At 43.5% G+C, this 15,304-nt stretch overlaps 1 protein-coding gene across 1 annotated transcript in view; it reads right to left on the minus strand.

Moving 5' to 3' along the window:
- Positions 1–9,155, minus strand: part of SERINC5 (serine incorporator 5) — a gene marked incomplete at both ends in the record, with an annotated part of 41,603 nt that extends 32,448 nt beyond the window's left edge. The window contains 2 exons of the mRNA XM_079548281.1: positions 8,610–8,957; positions 9,129–9,155. Coding sequence (XP_079404407.1) covers positions 8,610–8,957; positions 9,129–9,155 — 375 coding nt within the window. The remainder of the gene's footprint in view (positions 1–8,609; positions 8,958–9,128) is intronic.
- Between the last annotated feature and the right edge of the window lie 6,149 nt (positions 9,156–15,304).

Raw genomic sequence — 15,304 nt, forward strand, 5'->3', positions numbered from 1 at the left:
GCAGCACTGGGTGCATGGGGAAATCCTCCAACCACACATCGCTTATACAAAGCATCTTCAGTTTATATACATTACTTGTGTTACATATGCAGAAGTTTCCCAGAAGTGTGTTACATATTCAGTGACTACCAGCTGAATTGAAGTAGAGCACAAAGTATTTTGTAAATTGTTTTTAGAAACAACTGATTTGAAAAAGTAGAAATGCTATATATTTTTGCAGTGTATTTTAGAAATACAGTTGTTGCACTGTTGTATTGCGTGATTAAATCTTGCTTGCAAAACTGTGATGGCTTTTAGATGCTGAGAATACTACAGATGTAGTATTATAAACTAGAAAGCATGTTGTAAGGTTATTCTGTTTTGATAAGAGACCGTCAGCAAAAGACACACAATAATGAAAGCCAGGGTCTCCACACAAGGCCAAATTGTCTCACTCTGGGATTAGGTTGGGACACAACAGGCAGACATCAAGATACTCCCCTCTATCCTCCTTATCTTCTACACCCCAGTATATATCATTAAAAGACAAATTAATACCCCAATATATATTAAAAGATAGGTTGCCAAACTTATCTCTATCCAAGGATAAGCAGACGCCAAGTGCTGAGTAAGCAAATGTTACAATTTTGGTACTTATCAATTAATTATAATTAGGCGTTCTCCTACTGAACATCTGTCTATGAAGAAAGTTCATCTAGAGGACAAGTGAGGAAGATCACTGGATGAAGTAAAAGACTGTCAGTTGGTTTGTCATGATGCTGAAAGGATGGAAGGTAGAAGAGACCACTGACTAGAAGACCAGAGACCTCATAATTCACTACCTGAGGTAGGCATGTATATGTTAATTGTCTCACCTGAAATTGATGAATATGTACTGTCTGTGGAAATATAATGGACTCTGAATCATGTAATCTTTAAGCACTTATGGTGGAAATATCCCCAGTGCTTCCATGCACTGCTAATAAAGAACACCTGACTTAACAGTGACAAAACATTGTTGTTAAGTTTCTATGTATTAATTTATTCGATACACAACCTATATCAATTCCAAGCAAGGCCTATTTCCTTGGGACAAAGACTCAGCAAAGCTTCCTTAACACTTTGGTTCAGAGACACTCCTTCTAATACCTGAAGAAGATGACGGCAGGGGCACCCATCAGAACATTAGCAAGCTTAACTATATTGATTCAAAATCAATGTGTAGAAACTTTACAGCAATGTTTTGTTACTGTCAAGCAAAGTGTTCTTTATTGGCAGCACTGGGGTAGCTTCAAGGTAACACTACAAGAATGCTCCACCAGTTGATCGTTTGTGAATAGGTTACATTTTCACATGTATCACATACTCATTACATTCATATTAAATTAATTATTCTGCCACCCCCAATGACTTTCTAACAGACATAGGCTTATTTGGCAATCTTTTATGTCATCTAGTGCTCCACTGTTAGTCGTTGTGGTTGCCTACTTCCTCCCAACACTCCTTTTGTCCCAAACATTGCTGGTGGAATGCAAGGACAATGGGGAAACCTCTGCACAAACAGGTAAGAAAGACAGAGCAGAACATCTTTATGCTGTCATATTTTAGGCATTCCATTGTTGTTTCTCTTGCCTTGTTAAAGCAGACCGGCCTTACAACATGAGCCTCACAATCTACGATACTACACCACAGTTATCATCCACTACATCTAAAGACTACCGTGGTGTTGCAAGCAAGCATTAACAGAATATTCTGTGTAATTACTTCTTCAAATAAATACTGTTATAACTTTTATCATGTTAAAGCAGAACGTTCCCACAACACGCTTCCCCATCCACAGTGCTACATCACAAGCACCATCCATAACATCTACAGGCTAATATGGTGTTGCAAGCAAGCACTGTGCATATTATACAACGATTCAGTGGCTACAATTATAAGGATATATTAACAGAATGCTTTGTGTAATGACTTCTTCAAATCATTCCTGACCATGCCACAGAGCTGAGGAACATGCTGCACTGAAGCTTCTTCTCAGTTCAGCTGACAACAGCTTATCCTTCATACAGTGATTACTTGACCACTAGCATTACCCTGCTTGTAGGGTTTGCAGATAATGTGATCACTGATCTGTTAATGTCAAAGTCTGCCAGAAATGCCCCGACAGACGCTCACAACTGCATGAAGCATCCCAGTGGGCTGAACCAGCAACAGCACCAGCCTAGCACAGCTCACAGCTTCAGGAAAGAGTGAAAAAGCAAGCAAACCTTTATGCTATGTTTCAAGACGAGGTGTGCAATGCCAAGCAGGCTAAACTTAGGAGCTGGGATTACTGAACCCTTCTGCAGCTACGCATACATGTTGCAAAAATGTCTCCAACTGGCTGCATGGTTATGTGGTGATTGGTTTGTTCCTGTAAAGCTGAAGCTTTATTTTCTTCTTTGCCCACCTAAGATGTCTTTTCACTGCTGCTTTAGTGACCAGGTGGCTCAAGACAAGAGATTCGGCAAACAGTACATTAGTTAACTAAGAACTTATTTTTAGGAGCACACCTCACGTTGGAAGCTGTGCAAAACTACAACTGACTCCAGATACACATCCTGCCAGAAAGTTGCTTTCTGATGAGGCCTTCTTGCCCTGAGCTGAGGCAAAATGGAGGCTTATGCCCTGCACCATGGGGCAGGATCACCATGAGGCTATAAAACAAGAAGTAGAACCTTGGAAGAAGCCTATTGGAAGAAGCAGTGTCTGGGGCAGTCACACCAACAGCTAAAGCACAAGCAAGCTGCTCGCATATGCTGGCAGAGCAGAAGTGAAGTGCTTGGCTGGACTGATTTGCTTTTGTCTTTCTGCTCAAATGGTACTAAGTGGTGACTCAGCTCAACATTAGCAAATAACATTGCTGCCAAATTTCTGAATTAAAGACTAACCAACTGCTCTTCTCCTGGTGGTTATGGAAAATTCAAGGCAAATGTTTAGTCTGACCCGAGCAACGCAGCACATCACATCGCCCAGCCTCCTACTAGCATAGCTATGTCTCAGTTATTAATTTTAATATAGAACATCTCAAAGGAGATGGGCAGTCCATTCCTCTGAGTCATTACTTGCATCTCTCATTAAAAAGAACAAGGAAAGAATATATTTATCTGCAACAGTTCCCTGGTTCTCATTGAGGCTTTCCTGCCTAGCTCAATGTGTCTTTTAAAAGCACAGAACGGCTTGTGTTGGAAGGGAATTCAAAGCCCACCCGGCCCCACCCCGCTGCCACAGGCAGGGTTGCCAGGGTTGCCCATCAGGCCTCTCAGGGCCCCACCCAGCCTGGCCTTAAACTCGGTCTTTTCTCCCTGCTCACCAAAGAGGGAACCCAAACCACCTACCTTAAGTTTATCATCCAAAGGCCTTAAGACATGTCCTACCAGCAGCATATGGCTGTGATTCTCTCTGGGTCTCCTTGATTCCCCAGCACCTCCTCCATAGCCACAGGCACGGGAGTTGCACTCTCAACCTGAGTGCCTCTCATGGCAAAAGAGCTACCGAGAGAGCAGCTGGGTAATGGAAGACTTAGCAGCAATGGCATCATCTGTACATAACCTGAGACTGTCACTTCATACAGCAAGCACTTTTTCTCCATGATATCTCCTGTATCTAAGACGTGTGGCAGCACAGACACAGCATGGTGCATCACTGGGCACAGAAAGAGCTACAGGCTCAAATCAGTTTTTCACAGGAGTGAAGAAGCAGATAAAGTGAAATTTCTTCATGTGGTGATTTACAAGCATGCAGATGGAACAACTGCTCCACTTCTGAACAAATGGACAGCTCTGAGCTGTCCCACAAAAATGCTATGCCTTTAAAAAGTACTTCTGCTACTGAGTTCAGATTTTAAATGGGAAAAAAGAAAGTGATGAAAGACAATAAACTGTACAAAAGATTAACTATTTCTCACCATATCTTATATTAAAAAAAAATAAAACAATCTAATTGCTCACAACATTGCTAAAGACATTCCAGTTTATATCAGAGTCAAAACAACCACCTGCACATCCATTTCTAACCAGGCATGTTCAAAATGGAGCCTGCTCACCTCTCGCTGTCTCCTACTTTCTGATCAGCATTTTTAAATACCATCACAATGACAACTTTAGAAGTATCTTGAATAGCACTCCCAAATCACTGCTTTGCCAGTGGCAGCAATACAAAGAGACAAACATGAGGCTAGTCTCTTCAGAAACTGTTAGGAAGAGTTCCTGCTAAAGCCTGGTTTGAGAGGTGACACATTGACACATCTTGTGTCAGTTCTGCTGGAAAAAAAATGCAAAAAGCTTCTCACAATCAGGCTGTGAACTCTTTTATATGCTTAAATATTTGCGCAGATGCCATCTCTAATTACTAAGAGCTCCATCACAAGCTGCACACAGCACCAGTCCTAGCCAGTTATGCAAGTGCTGGGTGTGTCAGACTCAGAAGAAAGGCAGTGACTTGCTCCTGTCGCTGCTGTTGAGACAAACACTGCTCCCAAAAGCTGCCCACCCCACGCTCTGCCACCCCACGCCTTGCACTGCAGCACAACACAGCCTGGAGACAGCCCTGCACTTCAGCTGCAGAGAAGTGACACAGAGGATGTGCTCAAGATTACAGAGATTATCTCAGATTAATGAGTCCAAATGAGAGATGTCATTGTCCTTCCACCACAGCAACTCAAGGACATCCTCCCTCGAAACAGAAGTGCTCAGATTGCTGGTGTTGAAATCCGTTTCCTGGGTGACCTGAGCAATGCATAGGTCAAAGCCAGTGGTCAGAACAGTCGATCACATCCTAGAAATCTAGGAACATTTAATACTTCAGGACATAGTCAGCCCAAATGCCATTAACTCAGATTTAAGAAGGAAGCAACATGAAGCCCAAGTACCTTAACACAACCAATCTGCAAACCTGGAACGTGTCTGGGATGGGAGCAGAATCAAGCTCCAGCTCACACACATACTTACAGCCAAGACTTTCACTCAGTTGTTCCCCAAAACAAGCACATCTTGCACTGACAACTGTGAGTAGATCCATTGCAACAACAGTCTCAGTAATGAAAAAAAACACCCTGAAATAACAACACCTGTGAATAAAATAAATGCAGCAATCAGATGCAAATCCTTTCACAGAAAAGTACCGCCCTGCTCTTGAAGGTGCGATCTAACACAGCCTTCCCTCCCCTGCTGTATGAGTATGGGTGTTTAAGCTGTTTCTTTAAATGCACAGCACAATCAGCTGACAATGTGGGATGCAAGAGGAAAAAGACGAAAGAAAAAAAAAATGAAGCAGGAATGAGAAAGCGTATTGTCTGCCTCTAAGCACTGACAGGGAAGGGATTACTTTGAATTTAAGCTAGCAGTGCAAATATAAAATAATACAAAATAATACAATGCTTACACAACCTCACTGTCTTTTGGTTGTTGTCAGCTCTCTTCCCATTCACTTCTGCATCCATCAGCAAATTTTATCCAGCTATGAGAGGATGATGGGTCTCAAAGGTTTTACTTCCTCACTATTTTCATGAAAATAGGTAAAAGGGCTAGCAGAGAAAAATGACGTCTCAACCCTGAACAAAGACAAGGCTGCAGTATTTACTAGAAGAGGAAAACAATGTAGGATACCAACCTCAACACACACAAAGCCCTAAGAAAGCAATTCTCTAAGAATTCTGTTGTTTGGACACCCATTTGCCTTAGAGCAAAACCTCCACATTTTTACAAATGAGGGAGAAGAAGAGGAGCAAAGCCCTTCTTTTCATGAGTGTACCTGTGGTACCCCAAACTAGACCTCAGGTAGCCAGCTGTCCATGAGTGTTGGTGTCCCCCTCTGGAGGCTCTGGTGCCCAGAGGCCCCTGACACAGGCAAGTATGAGCAAGGTCTAAGCCCTGGATCTGAATATGGCATTTTATTGTTTTATTTAAACCTGAGTTAGAGGCCCGGACATAAAATAAAAATCTCATATTCTACTTATGGTGCATATTACTACATTTATTACTTGATATGATTTCAAGTACTGAATAGCACTAAAGACAGCACTTGAGATTTAACAGACCTACAAAAATAGCTTTGAACGCTTTATAAGCTTTAATAACTACCAATTCTAATTGAAAAATCCATCTTCTTCAGCAAGCCAGCTGCAGCACACTGCCCCCTACAAACTAAACAGTAACTATTTAAATTACATTTATTTATCTTAGGGGAAAAAAAAAAAACTTATTCATTGTAATAAAGATTTTCCACAACAGCTGCTTTTCTTAACCATGATCTCAACTTGATTCTCTTGAGAATGACTACTGAAGAAAAGCCAAATGTAAAATCCTGTTTCCTGTCAATTTAAGCAGATGTTTTTATGTAATCAAAAGCATTGTGGAGGTCCAAGCTAGACTGTATTCTTGCTGCATCCTGAAAATGGGTCTACCAAAGAAATACCTGCAGAATGAAAAACACCAGCAAGCCCATTAGAGCAGGAACACCTAAAGATTGCCATTTTCTGCAAGTCAGTTTGCATGTTATGTGACAAAACAGCTGCTGAAACTGAAGTTTGTCAATGGCCAAGCTCCTTGAGAGCAAGTTCCCATGGTCTGTTTGGCAAGGATGCAAGTCACACAGCCATGTTAATTAAGATTATTTAAAATAATTTTTAGTGCAAAATCAGCATAACCAAAGTACACTAAAGTTTGGCAGCTAGCCACTGTATGCTTTAACAACAGGAATTTGGGCTGGGAAACCTGAATAAGCTTATTCAGACAGGCATAATCAGCTAGACACTGAGTACAGTTTGGTCCAGACCCAAAAAAACTGATAACTCATTGTCTGCTTCATATTAAAAGAGTTTGCTGGCACTCTGAATGGAGAAAATTGATGGCCAAGTGATAGTAACTCACAACAGTATTTTGGTATTGCCTACAGACAATAACATGTTATATTTGCACTTTCCCAGCTCACACAGAGAACACCAAACCTCTCTAGTCAGTTCTCCAGAGCAGAACCACAGAAACACAGCTCAGCAGAGAGTGCAGGGCCAAAACACTTCCTAACAACAAGAGGAAAAAACCCAAACCACTGAAAAGAACAAATACATGGGGTATCAAACCCATCAAACTAGTATTTTGTATACAGGAAGGAGACATCAACATAAAGGCTGTTTTTCAGAACCTATTGCATAAGGTCCCATCTTTCCTCAAGCACTTCATTACTGTTTCTGTAGTTAGGGTTACATTTTGGAGAATACAAAAGGAGAAGACAAATTCCTTTCTGATTTTCCAGCATGATTAACAGTATTCTTAAAATGCCCAAAGAAGTTGGGTCAAGAAAGAGGAATTTCTATCCCTTCTACTTTTATGTATTATTTACACTGTACCAACATCCCCCCCTCCATCAAGGTTGGAGTTAATCTAGCTATGAACTCAAAGACCATTTTCCCTTTAAAAAAAGTTACAGTGCACATTACTGAAACATGTTTTATATCATTTATCATCTTAATCTGTAGAAAGGTTATCCACACTAAGTTTGCTGTTGTAAATCCAGCAACATGCCGTACTTAGCACAGATAAGTCTCACAATAAAAAAAAAAAAAAAAAGTTTCATCCAGCAGAATACATTTCCCTAGGGTATTGCATAATTTTGGCACCATGACTGCATCCACTTTAGGGTTTTTGCTTAGGCTCCAAAATCATGAAGGAGTTCAGTTTCTTTCCAGACTCTGAAGTGACACATCAGTGTCAATAAAACGCATTACTACACTAGAAGATATTACTAAATAGGATATTAAGAGTGGTTTTAAGAATTCTTCGAAGTTCAGTTATGCTAAAGCAAGCCATTCAACATATGAGTCTTGAAATGCTTTTGTCCTTTTCTGTTTTAAGCTATTCCTCCAGGAGTTACACCAAAAAAGACAGGAAGGCATGAATAGACAGCAACCACCTAACAGTATCTAGTACCAGCACTTTGTTCCCTTCATTCCATGAAAGAGACCAAGCAGGGCAAAAACTTGCTTCGTGTGCTGCAAAAATGCAGGTGAGGCAGCAGCCCAGGAGCCCATTCTTCAAGGGGAGCATTACCAAACACAGCTCCTGCAAACACGCAGGAATCTTGGTGTGGCACAGGGCAGCATTCCATTTGGAGAACAGCAGACGTACGGAGGCAAACTGAACAGTCCTGCAGCCTGCTGAACATTGGAACAGCCACAGGACCAGATCTAGACTGGGCTCTCAAGCTGCTGCCACCAGCTGGAGTTCAGCTCATAAGAACACCAAACCTCTCTAGTCAGTTCTCACAGAGCAGAACCACAGAATCACAGCCAGAGGGCTGACACAAAAGCAGGAAAATAATCAGAAGCTGAGGGTGGGCAGTCGCCAGTGGGGCAATAACAACAGAATTCGGGCCTTACAGTGCTTGAATATGTAAAAGGCTGTTGTAAACCAAAAGAATTAGCCTGCTGCTGTCAGGACGAGTAGTAACGGGTTACTGCGGCAGAAGTGAAGGTCTGGGAAAATTAAGAAGAATAACGCGGCGGCGGGGTGATTCCGTCGAACAGCAGCCTGAAGACAAGGGGCACAACTGCCTTCCTTCCCTGCCTTGCAGCAGATCTGGACGCGGCCTCGCACCCCCCTTCCCGTCCCATTCCGCCATTCTTCGCCCATCAGAACGCCGCAGGCGGGCAAACCGGGGCACCCGGCTTCAGGACCCCTCCGATACCGAAGGCAACAGCCCGGTAGCTCCCACTGCGCCGGCACCTGCCGAGCCCTTTCCGAGCGGTGCCGCGGGACGGGACAGCACCCAGACTCCCTCCGTGCGCACTCGGGCAGCGCCCGCGGTGCGCTTCCCCGGCTCCCCGCTCCGCTCCGGGCCGCCCGCGGCACAGCTGCTGCAGCGGCGACCCGTTCCGACAGCCGCGCCGGAGCTGCCCCGTCCTCCCGGAACGTACAGGACGCTGCAATACGCGGCTTTCCCAGCTACGAAAGCGCAGAGCTGTTATAAAGAGGCAGCGCAGGGAGTCAGGTGTCCTCAGCGAGCCGGGCCGGACTCCTCCGGCCGCGGGCAGGGACACACGGCGCGCTCCTGCCCTCCGCTGCGCCGTCGCGGCAGGCCCGCGCAGGACGCCTTCCCGGCGCCCCGAGCCCTACCTGGCCGGCGCAGCAGGGCGCGGACATGCCGGCGGCGCGTCTGACCGCCTCGCTCGCTCGCTCTCTCAAAACGGCGCGGTGCGAGGCGGCCGCCCCACGCGGGCTGGGCCGGGCCGCGCAGGGTACTGCCGCGGACGGGCGGAGCCGCACCGCCTCTGCCCGCAGCCCTCGGCCCGGCCCCGCCGCGCGGCTTCCGCTGTCGTCAGGGAGCGCGGCCCCCGCGGACGGCGCTGGGGCGAGGGCTCTGCGGGGCGCGTCGCGCCGCGTCGCGTCGTTCCTCGGCGGGAGCGAGGCCTGCTCGCGGCGCTACGCGTTCCGCGCCCGCACGGGTGTGCCGCGGCTCCCCGCGGGCCGCTCCTTCGGCGCTGCTCGCCCCGAGGCCCGGCGGCAGTGCGGCCCCGCGCCCCGCTCACCCCGACGGGCCGAGGCGGTGTGAGGGCACGGGCAGCCCCTGCGGCAGGTGCGGGGCCGGCACGCTGACAGTGCGCGTTCAGCCCACGTGAAACGGATGACAAAACCACGCTCCGCCGGAGCGTTCCAGTGCGTGTGTCACAAACGTGTGAGATAGATAATTTTTAGGAGACGGGATCTCTGGTGAAGAAACTCTAATTCGCGATTGGAATGCCGGCCATCCTGCCAACAGGAGAGCACCTACGGAAACAACATTGCAGCTTTTGTACCTTGTCTCCTCCCAGATTTACCCCCTCCCCCTTTTCTCCGGCGGCTGGGTACTGCAGATTCACAATCCCACCGAAGGCTTACATTTGTTAATTACATTCTGACATTTCTTAGTTCATGTTCTATCTTTTCGCCTGCTGGTGGACGTCCTGCCATTCCCAAGATGTCTCAGCGCTATTATCGCATTGACACGGTGATTTTTTCCAAGGCCTCTTCCATTCTGCCCAAAGGATGCTTCCTTTGTTAAGCAAAGAGCACCGGGGAAGGATGCTTCTTCAGGCAGGCATGTGCCACTTGCCTTACTTCCTTGGGCATGTCATGACTTGTTTTCTTGTTTGATTGCTCTCTGCAAGATATTCTTGCAATGTGTATGAGCGTGTGACAAAATATTACTTATGTATATTTGTACTGGCTAAACATAAATTGTTGCTAGCTGTACATGTGTGTTGCTAACTATTTAACTTCTCCTTTTTGAATTCTCTATCACTCAGGTCTCATCTGTCCAGTACCAAAAATTAGGAGTCTTCCAACATAAAGAGCCTCCTAATCAAGGGTTTTTGATTAGTAAAGGCATTATCACACTATTTAGGAGTGAAATGTCTAACTTGGTAGGAATGGAATGTTGTTTCTACATTATATATTGAAAAGGGCAATTGGTTTGAAGAAGTAGAACATAATGCGAACTTATCCTTAGAAATAATTGATCTAAAAAGTAGAAATACAGTCTATGTTAGCAGCGTGCTTTAGAAACATTATTACTGAATTGTGTGATTAATTCTTTCTTGCAAAACTGCAATAGTTTTGTTCCAAATAATGTGGTTATAGTGTTCGGGATTAGAAAACATATTGTAGAGTTGTTCTGTTAGGATAAGAAGCTCCCAGCAAAAGAAAAGCAGATTTAACAAACATCAAAGAAGCTAGGGCCTCTACACAAGGCCAGACTGTCTCACTCCATGAGAACATTGGAATGTGACAGGCTGGCATCAAGATATTCCCCTCTGTCCTCCCTCTGAGCTTATCTCTATGCAAGGGAGGACAAGCAGATATCCAGAAACAATGACCAAGTGTGGAGTGAGGGTCAGAAGTTAAATTAATTAATTAAAAGTTTACGCTTAGCCAGCAAAGATTTGTTTGTCCAGTGTTTGTATGTTTAGTGAAGCGTTGAGAAGATTGTGTACTCAGCCAATGAGGAACTAGGGGAGAAAGAGATAAGCGTCAGGCAACAGGGCATAAAAAGATGTAACACTGTTTTCTGGGTGCTCTCCTGCTTGCATTATTTGGATATTTCCAACAACTTGTCTTTAACTCAAGGCTCAGAGGTAATCCTGATGGCTGGGCAGACAAGAGCTGCAGCCTTTGCACCTATAAATTACTCCATCTACCTAATCTCTGTGACTATAAATTATTTCACATATCTGCTGAGCATGCAAACATTATCAGAGACCCCTGATAAAGTAAAAAGAACCCCTTCTCTCCCCCCTGCCACCCCCTACCCCAGAAAAGAACTATTTGTAAAATATTTATCTTGTTAGTTCTAATGCAGAAACTTCATTCCATTCCTACACTCCAGATGTGAAGTCCTGTTGAGGCTCCAGAGGAGATGCTATGGGTGAAGTTGTTCCTGGATCTTTCGCTTTACAATTCTGTGTTTTCTTGGTAGATTTATTGATCCCTCTCTGTTTACATATCTTCCATAAATCATGTCTTGGAAAACCACCAATCTTATCATGAGACATACATACCATCTGTTAATAAAACTGCAAATATATATATATATATTTTTTTTTTTCCAGAAATCCTGTTTTCTCTGCTTTGAGGACTGTCTTGAGTGTGTTGGTTCCCCATACTTCCCCAGGAATCTCATTCTCCAAGGTCATCTAGATGCTGTATTTTTTCAGTTATCTTGTTGAGGAGATTTCCTGTCTCGCTAATTAGGTGTGTCATAATCACATTTTTATATGCTGGTGCAGCAGTTTTAAGCAGTCTATTTCTCGTACAAACAGAGCATTCCACATCACAGCATTAGCATCTTCAGTAAAAATGGTCAATTTCATCCCTTCTTTCTTGATTTGTTGTACACACAGTTTACCACTGACATTCAGATCCTGGCCAATCATATTCTGTAGGCTATTTAGTATTACATCCTTGAGCTGCTAAGACTAGCAAGTTAGTATTGTAAACATTATTTCAAAATGCATCTTGCACAAAGTAATCTGAATTCACAGTTAAAAACTTTTAAAAACCTTATCATACAAACACATCATCCAGGAAAGCAGAGGATCCCCTGATCTTTGTTTAAGCTCCCCAGTTACATTTTCTTTACACTGAATATAATCCTACCTCACTTGTTAGCATCTAATTCCACTTTTCATCCTCATGCAGGTTTCACACCTACAAATTCATCTAGGAGCCCAGCCTCATCGGAATCCATAGAATCCCAAATAGCTCTATTCCATCTGTTGGGATCCCACTGTACGCCTGCTTCTGCTATCACTAAATGCACATTCCTATGATTCACTCATCCTCTTTTTCTTATATCTGTACTGCACAACACAAATTGCATTTTTTTTTTGGCTACAGTCTGATAAGCATCCAACCTACTGACAAGCAAATGTATTTTGACACTGTAACATTACAATTTGATTCCACAGATCACACAGCTGTTGCTCCGTAGGAGAGCATTCTGATAACTGCTCTATCTGTTGGTGCTATTTCCTGTGTGTGATGTGTGTTATTAACAGAATCCACCTCCATCTTCCCAAACACACTATTTCTTTTTACAACAAGCAGTTTTTGGGATACATTTCAATGTATCCAACAATTCAGCTTCTTTCAACTGACTTTCCCATTGTTCACACCTCCAGCCCTAGGCCCTAGTTGAGAGCCAGAGAACTGTAGGGAAAGTCTTTCCACCTAGGAATTTCAGATGGAACAGAAATTTTGCAGTGTTTGTTTCCAGTCCTGCCTGTGATGTGAGTTTAGGTTTTGCCAATGGACAGGGTCAGCATAAAGGACAAAAACATCAAGTTAAAGAAGTGAGTTTATCTTTACTTATGTTTAAAGCAATAAAATTCTTAGTGAAATGATACAGCAAGAATAAAACAAAACAAGGTAATGCACATAATTGTTAGTACATAAGACTAACTACAGTGATTAAGAAAGATACATCACTGATTGCCCTTATACTTTACCATCGTCCAGACCTATAATCGTTCGGGAGCCCTGGTTACAGCAAGGATTTAGAGAACCTTCCCTGGCAATTGTGACATCCTAAGCAGCTTGTCTACTCATAGATGAGGTCTCCAACGTCTCTGCCAAGGGGTCCAACTTTTATACAGATGAATAAACAAGTTTATGGAACTTCAAATACAGAAACATCTTGTTTCATCCTTTTGGATTCTACCCAAAGCCTGAGCAGGTCGCAAGGAGGGACTGGGGGAGCTTCCCTATCTATTTAGGCTTTAACCACGTTTCTCAACAAGGTCAGATGTCTGGTTTGAGGGTCTTGCAACATGCCCCTAAATAAAGAAAGATCCACTAACTGTTACTGTTAAAAAAAAACATTACAACAGATTTTTATGAATTGCCATCAAATACATACATTCAGGTTATAACAGCAAGATAGATAAATATTGAGTTGTATGTGTGGTATAGTCTTTGGTTGTGAGGTTCATCTGAAGGTCAGCTTTGGTTCAGAGTCTGTTGTTCAGGTTTTAGTACCTCAGGCCCTTCAGAATCTAAAGGGGGACTATGAGAAAGAAGGGAACAGAATTTATCTGAGTCTGTTGTGACAGGACAAGGGGAGACATTCAAGACCAGGCTGGGCAAACTCTGAGCAACCTGATCTAGCTGTAGGTGTCCCTGTTGGGAATCGAAGGGGAATTGAACTAGATGACTCAAGCGATTCTATGATTGCATGATCTTCTGAGGCACAGGGGTGAGGCTGAGCAATTGGTAGCTCCCAGTGTACTCCTTCATACCCTTTTAAAAATGGGAGTGATGTTTTCCTTCTTTCCAGTCACTACGGACTTCAACTGACAGCCATGACTTTTCAAATATGATGAAGAATGGCTTGGCAATGAGACAGTGCCTTCAGTACCCTGGGATGCATGTCATCAGGCCCAGTAGAATTCTTATGTTTAGGTTCATCTGCTGTTCTCAGACCCAGTCTTCATTTACAGAGGAAAGTGCTTTGGTCCCTCAGCTCCTCCTCTGAGATTCAGGGTCTTGAGAGTTGTAGGGATACTGCCAGCAAAGACAGAATAAAAAAGGTTTTTGAATATCTCAGCCTTCAGTGTGTCTGTTGTCACCAGTTTGCTCCTCTGGCTCCTTCTTTTCTGACCAATGTGTCTGTAAAATCCCTTCTTATTATTCTTTGCATCCCTTGCCAAGTTCAGTTGTATCTGTGCCTTATCTTTCCTGATCCCATCTTTGACCACCCATTCCTGCTTCTTCTGCCTTCTCATCCCTCACTTTGAACAGCAGATCTTTGTTCAACCATGATGACCTCCTTCCTCCTCTGATTGATTTCTTACACATGGGGACGGAGAGCCCTCACACTCTGTGAAAAGTGTTCTTAAAGACCTGCCAGCTCTTTAAGTTAGCTCCTTTATCCCTAATGACAATTTCCAGGGGATCTCATCCATTAATTCTTTGAAGAACTGGGAATGTGCTCCTGTAAAATTCAAAGTCCTGACTTTACCCTTTGCCAGCCCCATATCTCTCAAGATCATGAACTCTGCACCAGGGCATGATCATTGCAGACCAGATTACTTCAAATTTTAACCTTTTTACCTCTCTAATTATTCCTTCTGTTGGTGAGCACTGGCTCCAGTAAAGCTTCTCCTCTTAATTTCTCAGCTTTTTTGTATGATTTCAGGCTATCTTTGTTACTGCAAACAAAGTCAGCGGTAAGTACAAACAAAGTAGCAATAAGGTTCCCTGTAGAAAAACTCCGTCACTTCATCTGTATTTGTGTGCTGTAATATTTAAGATAACAATGTAGAACTTTATTTCTAGTGTTAAAATACCAGAATCTTAGGAACTCTGTGACTAAGGCCATTATACTGTGTATATGTGTAGAAAACATCAAAAAAGGAATCAGTATAGATTGCAGGATGTATTGCACAAAACCCCTTCCTTTTGTGAGTGCAAACAAAAAATTGATGTTCTAGGTAAAACAAACAAACAAACAAAAACAAACAAACAAACAAACAAAAAAACAGGTTATAAGAAGAATCAGTGTTAAATTTGGTGTTTTGCTGGGAACCGAAGAGCCCAGAATTACTCTAGGAGTACAGTTTATTAAAGACATACAGGTGGTGCTCTGCCATCTGTGCGTACTGAAGTTAGAGCTGCGGTACTTGTCACTGTCAAGAGATCATTTTTGTCAATCAGAGGGTTATTTAGTTGCAAAAAACACCAGCTCACAGGGACCCTGGGGGATCCCACCACAGTTCAGTCACCATTGCAGCTGAGACTTTTTTATAGGAAGAGCA

This window comes from Tetrao urogallus, assembly GCF_951394365.1.
Source record: "Tetrao urogallus genome assembly, chromosome: Z".
Lineage (NCBI taxonomy): Eukaryota > Metazoa > Chordata > Aves > Galliformes > Phasianidae > Tetrao > Tetrao urogallus.